The sequence below is a fragment of the Aquarana catesbeiana genome, linkage group LG02, assembly GCF_042186555.1.
Source record: "Aquarana catesbeiana isolate 2022-GZ linkage group LG02, ASM4218655v1, whole genome shotgun sequence".
Classification (NCBI taxonomy): Eukaryota; Metazoa; Chordata; class Amphibia; order Anura; family Ranidae; genus Aquarana; species Aquarana catesbeiana.
In genome coordinates, this window is record NC_133325.1 from 178,883,973 (window position 1) to 178,901,286 (window position 17,314).

Here is a 17,314-nt window from a genome sequence, read left to right on the forward strand (position 1 = left end):
TAGTCCACCTCTGTAACTCTAAATATGTAACCTGTAAAAAATCTTAAAGTGTCGCCTATGGAGATTTTTAATTACTGAAGTTTGGCGTCATTCCACAAGAGTGCACAATTTTAAAGCGTGACATGTTGGGTATCTATTTACTCAGCGTAACATCAACTTTCACATTATTTAAAAAATTGGGCTAACTTTACAGTTTTGTTATTTTTTTTAAACCATGAAACTGTTTTCTTTCCCAAAAAAAAAGTGTTTGAAAAATTGTTGCATAAATACCGTGCGAGATAAAAAGTTACAATAACCACCATTTTATTCCCTAAGGTGTCTGCTAAAATATATATATATATATATATATATATATAAAATATGTTTGGGGGTTCTGAATAATTTTCTAGCAAAAAAAAATTATGATTTTTACATGTAGGAGGAGTGCCAGAATCGGCCCGGTATGGAAGTGGTTAAAAATAACATTGATTAGTGCAGCGCCATATCCGCACCAGAAGAGGTCCGAAGGTTCGTCAGCAACTCTTTCCTCCCATTCCGCTCATCCCACCCACAAAAACATAAGACCGCCTACTTCGTGATGTCATACCGGGGAAATAGGCTTGTGAAAGTTTCAGATCCCGCCTGCTGCTGCCAGTCTGCTTCGGCGTGTCCAATCATGTGCCGCCGTCCCCGCTCAGCTGCTCAGGATGGGCGGGGTTAGTCTCCGTTTTGCTTCGGGCCCCGCCCATCGAGCATCCTAGATCGCTGATGCTGTATGATTGACGTTGGCTGCAGCCAATGAGTGCGGAGCCAGGGTGCACTGGGTTGGGGACAAGGAGCTGTGCGGCTGATTGTGCAGAGTGTTGACCTGGACGAGGCTCGGTAAATAAATACCTTTCTATAAAGTGTACGGAGGTTAGAGCTGGCTGACCCTGGGGGAGGCTTGCTCCTCTGTGCAGTGTCTTCCTATAGGGATGTGTCATTGCTCTGATGGCTTCACGTCATTGTATACAAGTCATGCTGACTTCTGTAATAGTAAACTGCTGTATACATGTATGTATATGTATATATATATATATATATATGGATGTAGAAGAGATCAGTCTCTGAATTGTTGGGGTCATCGGAGGTCAGCTAGCTGAGTGACAATGTTATAATACTGGATCTTCAGCTTGGCTGGAGCTTTGTTTACTTTTTATTTCTGAATAGTTCTATTTTTATACTATCTCAGATAAGCCATACAGATAATATGGCTGATATCGCACCGCATTCGGTGCAAACACGCACAGGACCCTTTTTTCTGTTCGGACCAGAATCGGATCGCATGTCTGTTCACACCTATGCGATCCGATTCATATCCGAACTGTCAGTTCGCAGTGCGATATGCAAGCTGAACTGGGGGTGTCATTAACAATGTATTGACACTCCCCAGCGATTCGCATACGGAAGTGTGAATTGACATGCGAGTCGGTGCGATGCGGGAACCCTCAGTGGATTCACAGTGTTCTCGCATCGCACCAGTGTGAACCGGGCCTTAAACCCAAAAGCAAACATTTATTATATTGCAGCTTACCAATTCTTAGATGTGATGTCCTTATTAGTTTTCTTTTTTAGACTTTTTTCTGTTTTTACCTGGTGATCCACTCAGTAAGTCTGTTGTTTTTCAAAAGATCAAGCTCTCTTGCAGAGGTATCAGTTACAGGGTTGAGACAAACCATTTAACACTGACAATGTGTTACAAAAAGGGGTAAAGCCGCCCAGCAGTAATCCTTGTATTTTCTAGCAAAAAAATACTGATTTTTAACTTATAAGCAACAAGGAAGGCTCCCTGCGCTCCCATACAATAGCGCTGCGGGAGGCATTTCTCCATCAACACAGTAATCCAGAGATTTTCTTTCCTTTCACCCGTGGTTGAAGGAAAGAAAATAAATTATCCATGGCTTGCCTTAGGCCAGCCATATACAATGCAAATTTCTTTCCTGGAAGCACAGGTTGCAGGAAAGAAATTTGCAGGATTCTCCCATCAACACTTTATTGACAGGGAAATCCCCCTGTCAGGCAATCGTCTGCTCCCGGCGGGCAGGGGAAGCCAACCCCATCAGGAGAAGACAGTGATTATTTATAGTAGCCACTAGCGATAGTGGTTAGTACTCTCACCTAGCAGCAATAGGGTCACTGGTTCAAATCCCGACCACGACACCACCTGCCTGGAGTTTGCATGTTCTCCCTGTGCCTGCGTGGGTTTCCTCCGGGTACTCCGGTTTCCTCCCACACTCCAAAGGCATGCTGGTAGGTTAATTAGATCTTGTCGAAAAATTGGCCAAATATGTGTATGTGTTTATAAGTGTGTCGGGACCTCATGGGGCAAAGGACCGCGCTATACCGCAGTTGGACATCGGCGGCAAAAAGCGCCCTGAGGCGATTCAGTTCACATAGGTAGCGCTATACAAGTCACTCATTCGTTCAACAGAAGTCGGCTGTTCGGCCAGCTTATGTCAGACGTGCATGCTGGAAAACCAGCAGCCGACCGACTCCAGATCAGCACTCTCAGCCAATGGCAAAGAGCGCTGAGGCTGGGGAGGCCACCCCTTGTCAGAACACAACAGCTCAGCGGGGGGGGAGATCGCTGCACTAATGTCGGATTGTTAGTACAGCGGCTCCAATCTGAGCTGTCACTGTCAACCCGCTGGGTTGAATGGAAAAAGAAAAACTAGTAGTGCGTACTGAAGTCTCTGACTGGAGCTGACAGTTTTTTACTGGATTGCATGAAAAAAACTGTAGTGTGTGGACCCGGCTTTAGACAGTGACACTGGAACCATGGTCCCCATTGGAAGATTTCCACTCAATTCTGGGGACACCCTCTGCCATGGACAATGAAGAAACAGTGAACACACTACTGAGTTATTTTGTGTATTTAAAATGAAATCCTTTTCATTTTGGAGAAAGGAGGGGCGTGTTAGAACCCCTGTTGGGGTTTTATTGCTGTCTATGAAGAGGTACATCCTCTTTTTGTGTCCTGGTGAGTATTGTCACCGTGACTAAAAGGGGGGAATAGAGGGGAAAGCTTCCAATGGGAACTCCTGTTCTGGTGTTTTAGGGTGGCAGTGCATGCTTTGACAAGTAATCGATCTTCTCCGATTGGAAATATTAATATATGGACAACAATCTATTTGATCAACATGACACATGGGGAAGATAGTTGGAAGATATGTTCATAAGTAATCGATTGCATCTTTGTTTTGCACCATGCATTCTTGTAATTTGATCGATACAATCAAATTTATGTCCAATGCCGCACGATCAATCGTTTTCTGCCCTGGTCAGTCGACTCAATTTGATTGAATTTAATCTAAAATGATCAAAAGGAAAGTTATGACTATTCACTTGTCTGTTGATTTGATTGATTTGCTCATCGATCAGATAAAAAAATGAAAGCATGTAAAGCCACTATTAGAGAGGATTTCCTTTCCTTTTCCTTGACTGCCTCCTTTTTTTTTTTTTTTTTTATCCAGAAAACTTTTATTGAAAGTTAAACACATACAGTCCAAAGATCTAGGACTGCCTCCTTTTTTGTAGGATACTAAACACACACCGTTTCATTTACATTGTCCCTTCTATTTCTGGATGATGGAACTGTAATTATTTTAATTTTTAAAAATCTAAGTACCTTTTTCCTAATTGATATACAACTGCTGGTCACATGTTAAACTGTTTTAAACTGGCATACAAATATATATTTGAAATCAAATCTTTATTATGTTATGGCAATAACATTGCGACTGTCAGAAATCCATGCACACTAACTGTCTTAGAATAAGAGGGAGGTGAAGCCTCCATTAATCTACATGTAATATCCTGCCTGGTCAGTGGGCATCTAGGAGGGAGGGAGTGGGCTGTCATTTACCACTGTGTATATGCCCATATGTGTGACTCTATAGTCACATAGGCTGCTCAATTGTGATAGGGAGGAAATACTCAGAGTAGAAAATACACTGAAAACTGAACATGTGCAGAGTTACCACCATAGCTGCAAAATCCCAAGCTGAATTGGGGACATGGATAGAAGTTGGAGATAGAGAGCAGCAGGATCAGCCAGGTTTTTTTTTCCAGAATACAGAAAAACAATCCCATAGTGAGAATGAACAGAATCTAAAACAGCATTTATTGATGTGGGTTTAATGACACCTTAAAGTGCAGCTACACTTACCTTTGCTTCCTTCCGCACTGGTGCCGGCATCTTCTGCTGGGTGGCGGTCTTCAGCCATCTTCAGGGGCTGGAGTGGCATGCGCATGAGTCAGTCATACCACCACACATATTACCAGAGACTATACTGGCAGTATAAGCTGAGCTGCGCATGCACAACTCAGTTTACATACCAGAGAAGACAGAGAGGAGGCAGGTATGTGTATTTTATTGCAGAAGAGACATTTCATATCTCTTCTTCAATAAAGAGTCTGCCTGCTCGCAGTTTATGACAGCAGAATTTTAGTTCTCCCTTTACCCCCTTTCAAAATCTGGCTCATGTGCAGATACACCACCGGTCTCTGCCAGGTATTTTGGACCTGACAGAGGCCAGCAGCGAATTTCCACTCGTGCGCAAACGCCCCCATTTCTGGGGGCACAATAGCGGTCTGCAGCAGTATTTGTGAGCGCGTTCAGAAATCGGCCATGAATGTGTAGATGTTCCTCAAACATAACAGTGCCTTAAAGTATTTATACCTCTTGAAATTTGCCACTATTCGTCATGTTGCAACCAAAAATGTAAATGTATTTTATTGGGATTTTATGTGATAGACCAACACAAAGTGGCACATAATTGTGAAGTGGAAGGAAAATGATAAATGGTTTTCAAAATCTTTTACAAATCAATATGTGAAAAGTGTGGCGTGCATTTGTATTCAGCTCCCCTGAGTCAATACTTTGTAGAACCCCCTTTCTCTGCAATTACACCTGAAAGTCTTTTTGAGTATGTCTCTACCAGCTTTGCACATCTACAGAGTAACATTTTTGCCCATTCTTCTTTGCAAAATGGCTCAAGCTCTGTCAGATTGGATGGAGAGCGTCTGTGAACATCAATTTTCAAGTCTTGCCACAGATTCTCAATTGGATTTAGGTCTGGACTTTGACTGGGCCATTCTAACACATGAATATGCTTTGATCTAAACCATTCCATTGTAGCTCTGGCTGTATGTTTAGGGTCGTTTTCCTGCTGGAAGGTGAACCTCCGCCCCAGTCTGAAGCCTTTTGCAGACTCAAACATGTTTTCTTCTAAGATTGCCCTGTATTTGGCTCGATCCATCTTTCCATCAACTCTGACCAACTTTCCCGTCCCTCCTGAAGAAAAGCATCTCCACAACATGATGGTGCCACCACCATGTTTCACGGTGGCAATGGTGTATTCGGGGTGATGTGCAGTGTTAGTTTTCCGCCATACATAACGTTTTGCTTTTAGGCCAAGAAGTAAAATTTTGTTCTCATCTGACCAGAGCACCTTCTTCCACATGTTTGCTGTGTCCCCCACATGGCTTCTCACAAACTGCAAATGGGACTTCTTATGGCTTTCTTCTTGCCACTCTTCCATAAAGGCAAGATTTGTGGAGTGCAAGACTAATAGTTGTCCTGTGGTCAGATTCTCCCACCTGAGTTGTGGCACTCTACAGTTCCTCCAGTGTTACCATGGGCCTCTTGGCTGCTTCACTGATTAATGCTCTCCTTGCCCGGCCTGTCAGTTTAGGTGGACGGCCATGTCTTGGTAGGTTTGAAGTTGTGCCATACTCTTTCCATTTTCGGATGATGGATTGAACAGTGCTCCATGAGACTTTCAAAGCTTTTTTTTTTTTTTTTCTTATAACCTAACCCTGCTTTCAACATCTCCACAACTGTATCCCTGACCTGTCTGGTGTGTTACTTGGCCTTCATGATGCTGTTTGTTCACTAAGGTTCTCTAACAAACCTCTGAGGGCTTCACAGAACAGCTGTATTTATACTGAGGTTAAATTACTTACAGGTGGATCCTATTTACTAATTAGATGACTTCTGAAGGCAATTGGTTCCACTAGATTTTAGTTAGGGGTATCAGAGTAAAGGGGGCTGAATACAAATGCACGCCACACTTTTCAGATATTTATTTGTAAAAAATAAAACATTTATCATTCTCCTTCCACTTCACAATTATGTGCCACTTTGTGTTGGTCTTTCACAGGTATATGCAATTATCGGACCTCCAGCTGTTGCAAAACTACAAGTCCCATCATGCCTCTGCCTCTGGGTGTCATGCTTGTGGCTGTCAGTCTTGCTATGCCTCATGGGACTTGTAGTTCTGCAACAGCTGGAGGTCCGCTAATTGCTAATCCCTGGTCTATCACATCAAATCCCAATAAAATACATTTAAGTTTTTGGTTGTAACATGACAAAATGTGGAATATTTCAAGGGATATGAATACGTTTTCAAGGAGCTTTATGTCTGTTCTGTACATGTGCTGCATCTTACTACATTCATGCACCTTTGGTAAGGCAGGGGTCCTGAAAAGCAGGATACAAATTATAATTTTTTTTTACATTTGTGTAAGAGGGAAGGGGAGGAAAAAAATGTTGCGTTACTAAGTAAAGTTCCACTTTAGTCTCTTTTTTTTTTTTTTTTTTGCTTTATTTTTTCTGAACGGGGATTTGAAATGGAATTACCATGCCGCGACTGCGAGCCAAGTGATTGGCTTATGGTCGTGTTACTAAACCCTGCATTCACTATATCTGGCCTCCCACAGTACACAGAACATGGAAATGCAATTGTTTTAGTAAATATAAACTGCCAAAAACTTTTTCTCATCAGCAATATATAGCGGCCTTGTAACTTTTTTTTATCAGTGTCTGGTCAAAGCTTGTAGGAGGGGTTTTCATTCTCTTCTGACTGTCCAATGAAGCTGCAGGACCCCTGACCCTCTGTCTGGACAGTGCTGATCACATGCACCCTCCCAAAAAAATAAAACCTCTCTAGCAATACACACCAAACTGAGCATGTGCAGCTTGCCCCCAAGGCTCTGTTCTATCACCAGGTAGATTGGGAACTGTGGAAGAAGGGGAGGGTAAGAGAAGGCAGGATCAGGCAGCTGTTTTACGCAATGCAGAGGATTAACCCCTTAGGTTCCACAGTGAGTATAAGAAGCATGCTTTACTGCATATACAGACTGATTTTTACTGTTGTGGGTTGAGTAACACTTTACCAGGTGGTGACACCTGACAAACTGTGGTAAATTTGTGGCAGCTGCAAAGATTAGCATAGCACATGCAGCATGTGTACAGACACCTCTGATTGTATGTTATTTTTTTTTAGGTGGGCGGTAAAACCATGACTCAAACGCCTGGTCTTACTGCCCCCCCCCCCTGCCGCCTGTATAAATAAGGCCTTACATCGCCATCCACAACAATACAAATAAAACAATTTGGCTTTAGATTTATTTGTGAGGAGTCAGGTGTGTGTATTAAATGAGTGTCATGCTGAGTAATATGGAGCCCTTATTTACTGATAATACTTTGTGATTTGTAGCACAAGGTGTTTTCCGTTCTGTAAAGTCAGATTGTGCAGCACACAGGAAGTGGTTATATCAGAGAGAGAATGTGACTCTTCTTTCCCACAACACACGCTGTTACTCTGTGGTATAGGAATAGGTCAGTGGTCCTTGCAGGGCCTAGATTTGAAGTAACTGGTGAAACAACTGCCTTAGTCCTCTTGGCAGGGTTATAACTTGTCCCAACCTCCGCTACTGGCACTTTTTCTGGACAGCCTGGTCTACATATTAGGGCTCGTACACAAAGCCAATTCGGGACATTCCCCACCCAGATCAGCGTATTTCTGCATTGGGTACAGCTAGATGTTTTTGATCAGTCGCAGACAGGGAGCTTGTGCGAATCAATGACAGGCTTCAGTGCTCATTCCATCTAAGCCCAGGTTCACACTGCTCCGACATGAATGTCATGCGACTTTCTATACGACTTTGCCCTGCAACTTCAGTCCGACTTAATGTGACTTTTTACACTCTAAAGCAGGGATATGCAATTAGTGGACCTCCAGCTGTTGCAAAACTACAGGTCCCATCATGCCTCTGCCTCTGGGTGTCATGCTTGTGGCTGTCAGTCTTGCTATGCCTCATGGGACTTGTAGTTCTGCAACAGCTGGAGGTCCACTAATTCCATATCCCTGCTCTAAAGCATTGAAGTCATGTCAAAGTCGGACCAAAGTAGTGCAGGAACCTTTTCTAAAGTCGGAGCGACTTGTGTTGGATCCGTTAAGACGGCTCTCATAGGGAAACATGTCCTTTGACATGTCATGCGACTTGTGCTCTCACAAGTTGGATCCCATGTCGCATTGCCTAAGGCTACATTCACACAGGCACATATCTGTGGATAGTTTGCTGTGTTCAGAGATGACTAAACGCCGACCCTGTAATGCACACTGGCTGTGTCCAGGGTCAGTCAGAGGCTTTATTTGCCTTGGCGGTTACATGAGAACATCAGCAGCATCGGCCATTGATTTGTTCAGGGTACAAATTTGACAGCCGCCCCTTATTATACACAGTGAGGGAGATTTACTAAAACTGGATCACTCAGAATCTGGTGCAGCTGTGCATAGTAACCAATCAGCTTCTAACTTCAGCTTGTTCAGTTAAAGTGGAGTTCCACCCTGAAATTTTTTTTTCAGAATCGGACTCCTCTAAACCTAAAAAAAAAACATTTGGGGAAATTTTTTTTTTTTTATACTTACCAGAATTGCCCTGTTGCTATGTATTCCTCCTAATCTGCCACTTCCTGGTACACGGAGCTCCTCGTCACTTCCTCCCTGGCCTGTGCTCCTGGAAAATGATGTGTTGTCATTTCCCAGGAGTCTGTGGGCAGTACTGTGATGTTGCCATAACAACAGGGCGGGACCTTCCTCCGTCGCCGCCCGTTGTTATGGCAACGTTAGAAACAATCGACACTGTGGCCAGTGAATCACGCATGTGCAAGATCGAGAGGCGCATGCTGGTTACCCAGCATGCACCTCTCCAAAACTAATCCAGGAAGAGATCTCGATTGGGCTTCTCATGCCCACAATCATAATGACAACAGCCACAAATGGAGGCAGAAAATATTTGAGTAAGAAATTTATATTTATGCTAAATCGATCATGATCATTGTGTAATCGTTTTTGTATTTCATTTGTAATAATGCTAGGATCAATCTAAAAAATAATAATAATTTTTCGCAACTCTGCTTTAAGCTTTGACAATAAAACCTGGAAGCTGATTGGTTTCTATGCGGAGCTGCACCAGATTTTGCACTCTCCAGTTTTAGTAAACCCCCCCCCCCCAAGTGTGCGCAGGTTGCGTTTAAATGACTGGCAAGAATATCTGCTCTTCGGCCTCGTGAATGTAGCTTAAGGTGTATAGGAAGAGTCTGTATTGGGTAGCTTATTCCTCACTCTGGTGCTTTACTCCTCTTCCTGGTGCTTGTGGAATCAGTCACACAGATGGAGGAAGCCTACTGTTGCGAGGAGTAAGGAAAGCATTGCTCCTTATCCGTGTACTCCTAGACTTGTGGAGCAGATAACCTTGTAGTGTGTATGTGTCGGGGGAGGGGGCTACTGTAAGTTCTTTTTTTATTTTTTTTTTCTTGTGCCCGGAGTTGGGCTTTGACAAAGCTGACGGGGGTTCTAACCCTGCCTTACTTTTCTGTACTAAAAAAAAAAGTTTTGCCTGGACATACACTGGTAAAGAATTATTTCTTCTGTAAACTACTCATTTCTTCAGCCCCAATGTAGGAGTCGACAAAAGGCAGACATGTTTTGTATTCCGACCTAGATGTAAACTATGGCTTCTTCCCTAGATACAGTGGAGAAGTGAGTTTAGCCACATGGGAACAGGACGTGTGTTATTTATAGAGTTACTGGGTGAAAACAAAGCAAAAGGAAGCCTGAGAAAAAGAAAACGAATGCAGCCATCTCATCTAAGGTTGGGTAAACTGCAATATGTTTTGTTTTTTAAACTCAAAAGTGACACTAAATAATATCTTTATTCTCCAAAATTAATCCGTACATATCCACTACTTAATGGCCCTGTAATCTATGTTTCATCAAATTGTTTCTTACTGTGTCTTTCTTCCTCTTTGTAATGTGCACCATGAGCTCCAGAACTTCCACTTTTCCCGCCTCACTTCTGTTTGCGCGGAACGAGCAGTGCATGTACATATAAGTGCTAATTTAGGTAGAAGCCACTCAACCTATTATAATGTTTGTGGATTGTGGGAGGGGATGCATGCACAAAATCTGGAGGGCACACAAACTCCATGCAGATAGTATCCATAAAGTGGACCCCCCCACCTCCCTAAAATTTACATCAGCACGCATCTCTGCATGCTAGTGTGAAATTGCTCAAAGCTGGCCATAGATGATTCAATGGGCTAATTGGAAAAAAAAAAAAAGAATGGATTCCCGCATCCACACAGCCGAGATGGATATTGGAACCCTCCCTGCTGTGCTATTGTATTCTGACAGTGGGGACTCATGCTGTCAGAATACACTGATGCAGCAGTTGGTCAAATTAAAAATTTCAGAGTTGTAAGATCGAAGCCGATAGTTAGATTGACGTCTGTCGAGTGGGAATGGCCTTAGATGGATTGAAATTCCGCCGATCCTTGCTGAACCAGACAAATGTTGGTTCATTTATGACCAGCTTAACCCTGCTTTGTTAAACAATATTTTTTGCTTTGCTTAACTTTTTTGTTTTCAGCTTCCTGGTTTCCCTGAAGATGGTTGTGCAATAGCCCTGGCTGATACATGCGTCTTGGAAAGGCAAGATCACCACTGCCTTTAGGGAAAGCACGTACCTAAACTGCGAGATCTTTGTATGTAAATGTACAAGAAGATGTGCATGATGTCATGAACCTCATTTTGCATATTCGCCATACGAAATTTCATATATATATATATATATATATATATATATATATATATATATATATATATATAATTTATTTTTTATTTTTATTTTTTTTTGTGCTTAAAAAAAAAAAAACTTCTCCCTAAGATCTTACAAGATCCTGGGGGAAGTGTTTTTTTATATTGCAAGAGATGCACGTAGTGTTGTACAGTGATGGGCGAGATTAGGTACGTGACATTGTATGCTTTTTCTGTAAAGGGGAACTTACACTTCAATGCGGCCCATGTAATTATGCAGCATAACATGCATTAATGTGTCTTCTTTCCTTCATCGCAGAGCTATGCATTAGTAAATCAAGGCCAAAGTCTTTCATATGCATCTTGAGTAATGGAAAAGAGCTAACTGAATAGCTATCCAGTTTCCTTTTTGCTAATAGGCAATGACATAGGAGATTAAATAATTGAGGCACTGCATTATTTAAAAGTTGAATATATTTGAGTTTACTGTACTTAAAGTACAGCCATGTTTTGAATACAATGGGGAAGGTTAAAGCGTAACTTCACTTTTGTTGTAAAAAAACTTTGTTGCAGATTCCTACCTTTTGTTATTCTGAAGAAATCCCTGTTAGTTCCTCTGTGCCCCTGTATTTGGAGAGTCTAATGGGAGTGGTTTCATAATTGTCAACCAGCAGCTGCAGAATCAGGACTCTAATAAGGAAAGTTGCAGGGTCTGCATCCCTTTGAATGTTTCCTGTTGGGAGTATCTTACCAAAAATTACATTTTTGTTGCAGGGGATGCCTGAAATCTGACATGTATCTTAGTGCAGATTTCTGGGAAAATTGGTGAGAGAATTATACAAGCAGGAAATTATGTTTCTGGGGGGCGTTCTGTACACATTCTGTGTACAGAACACTTCCAGGTAGCCATAATGCATTGCGTTTTACAGAAAATTGCAGCTCTGCAGACTGAAAAGGAAAGGTAATTCTTAATAACATTCAATTGCAATATGACTTATGTCGCAATTGTATACGCTATACTGTAATTTAATTTTTTTTTTGCTATTTTTTTTCCCATGAAAGTGGAGTTACCCCTTAAGAATATCAGATGCTGTCTATGGCCCTGCTAGAGAAATTTAACATCACTTCCTATGTCAGTGATAGTAGAAAATAAGGGGAAATGTCACATTTTATAATAGTCACCGGAAAGAAGGGGAGATAAAATATTAAATTTTTTTTATCTCCAAATTATGTGATTTCTTCTTCTTTCCTGTCTTATGACTAGGACAGGAAACAAAGGGAAATATTTCCAATGAGGACAAAGGACGCAAAAAAATCTGACAAGGTCCAACCCTTCCTATATCTATCTCATTATCTTTCCAAGAAGGAAAAAGTGTTTGGCTCGATTTCCACATCAACAGAAGGTAGAAAAGCCTTGCAAATGTGTTACGTTAGTTTTCCTAATGTATCTCCTATGTCCTTAGCTTGTTCAGCTCATTTACAAAACTGTAGTCAACAGAAGAAAATGTAATTTTTTTTTTAGATTTCTATAGTTATATAATATTTCTTTCCAGCTAATTTTATCGCTCCTCTTGCGAAAGTGCTTTAGTGGGTCACAACATGAGCCAATGGGACTCCCTGTTGAACTTACCTGGACCCTTCAAGGACCACCTCCTAGGACTCTACAGTGACCAGATTCTACTAGTGGAGGTGCGGCAGTATCTGGCACCATGGATTGAATCACAAGACTGGTGAGGGAGACATATAAGCTCATAAATACTTATAGGGAATTCCTGGGGGAAACTTGGAAGCAGCAGATAAAGACCTTTTGTCTTTACTTTGGCTTTCCTTTTCTGCACTTTGGCGTTCCTGGTCAGCAATGGCAGCTGCAGTATTTCTCTCAGTATTTGCAGAAGAAAAAAAACTTTTCTTAAATAAGATTGCTTGCTATAAAATGGATAATAAATCCTTGAGTCTATGTAGCCATGATTTGTACCATGTGTTGCATTCATGTGTGATTTATTTGATTTTTTTTTCCCAAAGCAGAATCCAAAAAACATTATTTTGTACATAAAACAAAACAGTTCAGCGCAAAAACCAAATCAATAATACATGTAAGAAAAATCAATTTTACAGAGAAATTCATAATCAACAGGATACCTGCCACTGTGAGGATGTGTGTCTAAAACAGGCATGCAAGTGTTAGAGCAAGAACAGCCCCTCCACCAAAGACATCAGCAGCCACTCACCTCCCTAATATGACCAGAATGGTCAAACGTCCCGCCCAAGGACGTAACGCGTACGGGGGAGAAGCTATGTAAGACGTCACCCGCGGCCATCTTTTCGGTTGATTGTTTGTAACCAACGCGCTCACTACATGCACTTAGTACAAGTGCTTTACTTGTAAGTTTATTTAACTTTTTAAAATAAATATACATATAAGCAGAGAGCACTAGCTCCTGTTCTATTTTTATCCATCCACATATATTTCACGGAGCGATCAACATCTGTGCCACTGATTAAATAAGTTTCTGGTACGGAGAACTCAAAAAATGTGCCACATCCCAAGTATTCCGAGAAATAAAGAGAGCCCCCTAGGGGTGGGACTTCAAAGGCACTACCACATGAACAAACAATATTAGAAAAATATTATGTATTTATTAAAGAACTCATATGAAATATTGCACATAAATGTGGATGTACATATACAAACAAATGCAAAGAGAAGATATAGCTTCCTGAACCCAACGCGTTTCGGAGATGAATGCTGTCTCCTTCATCAGGGGTTTTCACAGTAGAAGTGATATCTATGAAATTCAAATGCAGAATGTTCAGCAATGTTTAAACCCTAACCGGTATTACTATATAGACATATACAAAGTATTAAGGGTAGTCAAAACTTACATCATAGCCAATTGCATATGCCTCAGAACATCCACATTAATTAAAAGCAAAGGAATGACATTGTCAAGCAGAGTTCCCTGGACATCCCGTCCACATGATTGTTGCTTCAATTTAAAATTGATATGGGTGGGATAAAGGGCCAAGTGTTATAAGGGGATATATGATCCCTAGTCACACCAAAAACAGCTGAAATCTGGAGACCCAGACACAGCTGAAAAACACCATGTGTACTGAGGCACAACAAACGGAAAATCTGGAAGAAAAAAACAAATAAAATATGATGTGATCTATATTGGAAAAAAGGGGGAGAAATGGAGCACAAACACCCCTAATCGCTAAACATCACATGGAGTCACCTACCTATCTGAAGTAGTAACATTCATTGCAGGCAGGGCATGGAGGGCGCATGATGTATCATGGACTGATTAAATGAGGTGGTAACTGATTGATGTCAATGTTGCCAAAGAATGGGTCATCAAAGAGAGGGAAAAAAGAAAAATATGCAAAAAAGTATATGTTAAAAAGATATAAATATGCACTAGGACATACATAGTGCTGGTAGATCAAAGGCCAAAGGCATTAAATCACGGGGTTACCCCAGTAGCTTACTTTCAGTGAATCTGGTCCATAGTGAGCCTCTCCCGAAACGTCCCTTCCAAAGCCCTGTCTGCCTGTTAATGAATGTGAGGCTTAAATAGCCCCACATACATCGCCACCCATCTGCTCAATGCAAATCAGCAGTGTGCGACTGGTTTACTTCCTGATTAGCCCGAAAGGGCCTCCTGAGCAGTGGACGCACCGCGCCTCCCCACGGTGCAGGCGTGACCCCTGCCACGCACTTGCACCGAATGGTTCGTATGGCGCTCGCGCAATGACATCACGAGCACGCGCCGCGGAGAGACACGCCGCGTCGACATCCCACCGGCACGGCAAGGCATCCCAGGACAACGAAAGTTGTCCTGGGTACAGGAGGGGATGGAGATTGGCAGATGGTAAAGCACGTAACTCCTCCTCAAAGACCCTCCAAACAGGAAACTCTTTGCCGTGCCGGGTGCACATGGTGAATAGGCGTGAATACTGTGTGTGGCAGAGCCATAATCCCAAACCAATGGCAGATGGATCTATGTCAAAGAAAAAATTAGAATAAAAATATCAACAAAAATGGTAAATTATAGGGAACGGGCTCAATTGGTTCGCTCATGCTGAGTCAGGTTGCATAGAGCAATCAATCCTGATCTCAATCTGATCCCAATTCTCAATACATATTCAGAGACATAGAGACGGCCATAGAATTGGTCGTGGAGGGGATGTGTCGGGAACTGTACGTGAAAATGTTTACATCAGAAGCGCATCACAAAGAACAACATGTATATACCAGGACACTGTCATAAATGATGAAAATTAACAGACAATCTCAGATAAGAGATAATGGAGGAAAAGGAGAAAAGAAATATTATACAAGCGGGAAAGGTGAAGAAAGATGATCAAGAAAAAGGGGATATCTATAATAATGTTCCAATATGTAAAATTGGGGGAGCATGTATGCCTATCTCTCCATCCCACCTGAATTAAAACCCTCAAGAAAGGGCTTGAAGCAAACCGCATCATTTAACCCAGGGGGGTTTGTGGCTCGTAACGTATATATCCAGCGTAGTTCGATCTGGAGGAGGCTCTTGTTCCAGTCCCCTCCCCTTGGACTAGGGTGGATGCGATCCAGAATCAAAAATTTGATCCTGGGAAACACACCCGATGGATCAGAGAGGTGTGTCTACCCAAGAGAAGATCAGGGTTACAGGTCTGCATGCTTCTAATATGACGGTAAGCTCTTTTCCAAAATTTGAGCTTCATCTTTCCGACATAGAAGCAGCCACAGTCACAATTAAGCAAATAAATCACACACCAAATGTCTTGCAGTTTGAAAAATGTCGAGGTTTAAAAATGTGGCGATTTGGTAAAATGGATTTCTTATTAGTATCCATATATTTGCAATAGCCACAAGAGCCGCGCATAAAAGCGCCTTTGTATTTACAATGATCAACCTCCTTGTCTCCTTTTTAAATTCACTTTTCCCCAATTTGGAGGCAATAGAGGTAGCTCTCCTAAAAGGGGAAAAGGGGTACTTCAGGAATCAGTCAACCCAGACTCGGGTCCATTGTGAGAACATGCCAGATCTTAGAAACAATTTTTCTAATTTCCACATGCTGGTTACAATATTTTGTTATAATTCTAAGTGGATTCTCTCGATTTGGTGGTCTTTGAGAGTATAGTAAATCTTGTCTGGTCTGTGACGTAGCACGTCTAAATGCCTTCTTAAGGGATGTGTGAGATTAGCCCCTCAGCAGCAGTCTGTCACGCAATTTACCAGCCTCAGTAAGAAAGACGTCATCGCTAGTGCAGTTCCGTCTAATGCTTAAGTATTGACTATAAGGTATCGATCTAATCAAGGCCTCAGGATGAAAACTGGAGGCATGTAATATAGTATTTCCTAAGGTAGCCTTGCGGTACAGACTGCTGCCGAGAGTGCCATCCACATTCCTAGTCATTTCTACATCAAGAAATGAAATACTGCTGGTACTAGAAGACATGGTAAAAGTGAGGTTGAATTCATTGCTAATCATTCTAGCAAGACAAAAATTGAGCAGTTCCTGAGGGCCATCCCAAATGGTGAAGATGTCTTTGATATACTTGAACCACACTAAAAGGTGGTCCGTGCATATTTACAAGGCCTCGTCATTTAGGAACATGTTCTCCCACTCCCCCAGGTATAGGTTGGCATACGATGGGGCACAGGTCCCCATCGCCACCCCCTGCACCTGGAGGTAGTGGGAGCCATTGAATGTGAAGACATTATGATGTAGGATGTACTCCAAGAGAGACAGGATAAATTTGTTATATCCCCAGTCTACATCTCCTCTTTGGTAGATAATGTGTTTAACAGCTGCCATTCCCTGGTCATGGAGAATGGAGCTGTATAAAGCTTCCACATTGATGGTAACTAAATAGGCATTCTCTGGAACTGCTAACTTTTCAATGATCTTTAAAAAATGAATGGTGTCCTTCACATAGGACTCTAGACTGACAACATGCGGCTTTAAATGCTTGTCGATAAGCCGACTTGCATTTTCACTAATAGACCCTTTACCCAAAACGATCGGTCTTCCCGTGGGGTTTAATGAATCTTTATGGATTTCCGGTAACAAATAAAAGGTGGGATTTCTTGTGAAAAAAAAAACAAATAAAAGGTGGGTACATCTGTGCCACTGATTAACCATCGGAGGATTTATATCCCCATATTGTGTTGTGGGAAATCGCATTTAGACCATTCTGGTCATATTAAGGAGGTGAGCGGCTGCCGATGTCTTTGGTGGAGGGGCTGGACACACATCCTCAGTGGCAGATATCCTCCTGTTGATTATGAACTTGACTTTTTAATCATGTATTATTGATTTGGTTTATGCGCTGCACTGTTTTTTGTTTTATATTTTTATCGAGTATTGTGTATTGACCCTGTAGTGTTCAGCCTGCAA

General features: G+C 41.9%; 1 protein-coding gene across 6 annotated transcripts in view; it reads left to right on the forward strand.

Moving 5' to 3' along the window:
- Nucleotides 1-715: 715 nt before the first annotated feature.
- STAT2 (signal transducer and activator of transcription 2) overlaps nt 716-17,314 on the forward strand; it is a 174,062-nt gene continuing 157,463 nt past the window's right edge. The window contains exons 1-3 of one of the 6 annotated variants that reach the window (XM_073613934.1): nt 781-861; nt 9,836-9,960; nt 12,458-12,634. In XM_073613934.1, coding sequence (XP_073470035.1) covers nt 12,504-12,634 — 131 coding nt within the window. In that variant the 5' untranslated portion in view covers nt 781-861; nt 9,836-9,960; nt 12,458-12,503. Of the gene's footprint in view, nt 862-9,835; nt 9,961-11,024; nt 12,308-12,457; nt 12,635-17,314 lie in introns of those variants that run through there. The other 5 variants (XM_073613933.1, XM_073613935.1, XM_073613937.1 and 2 more) reach the window with 5 other exon arrangements.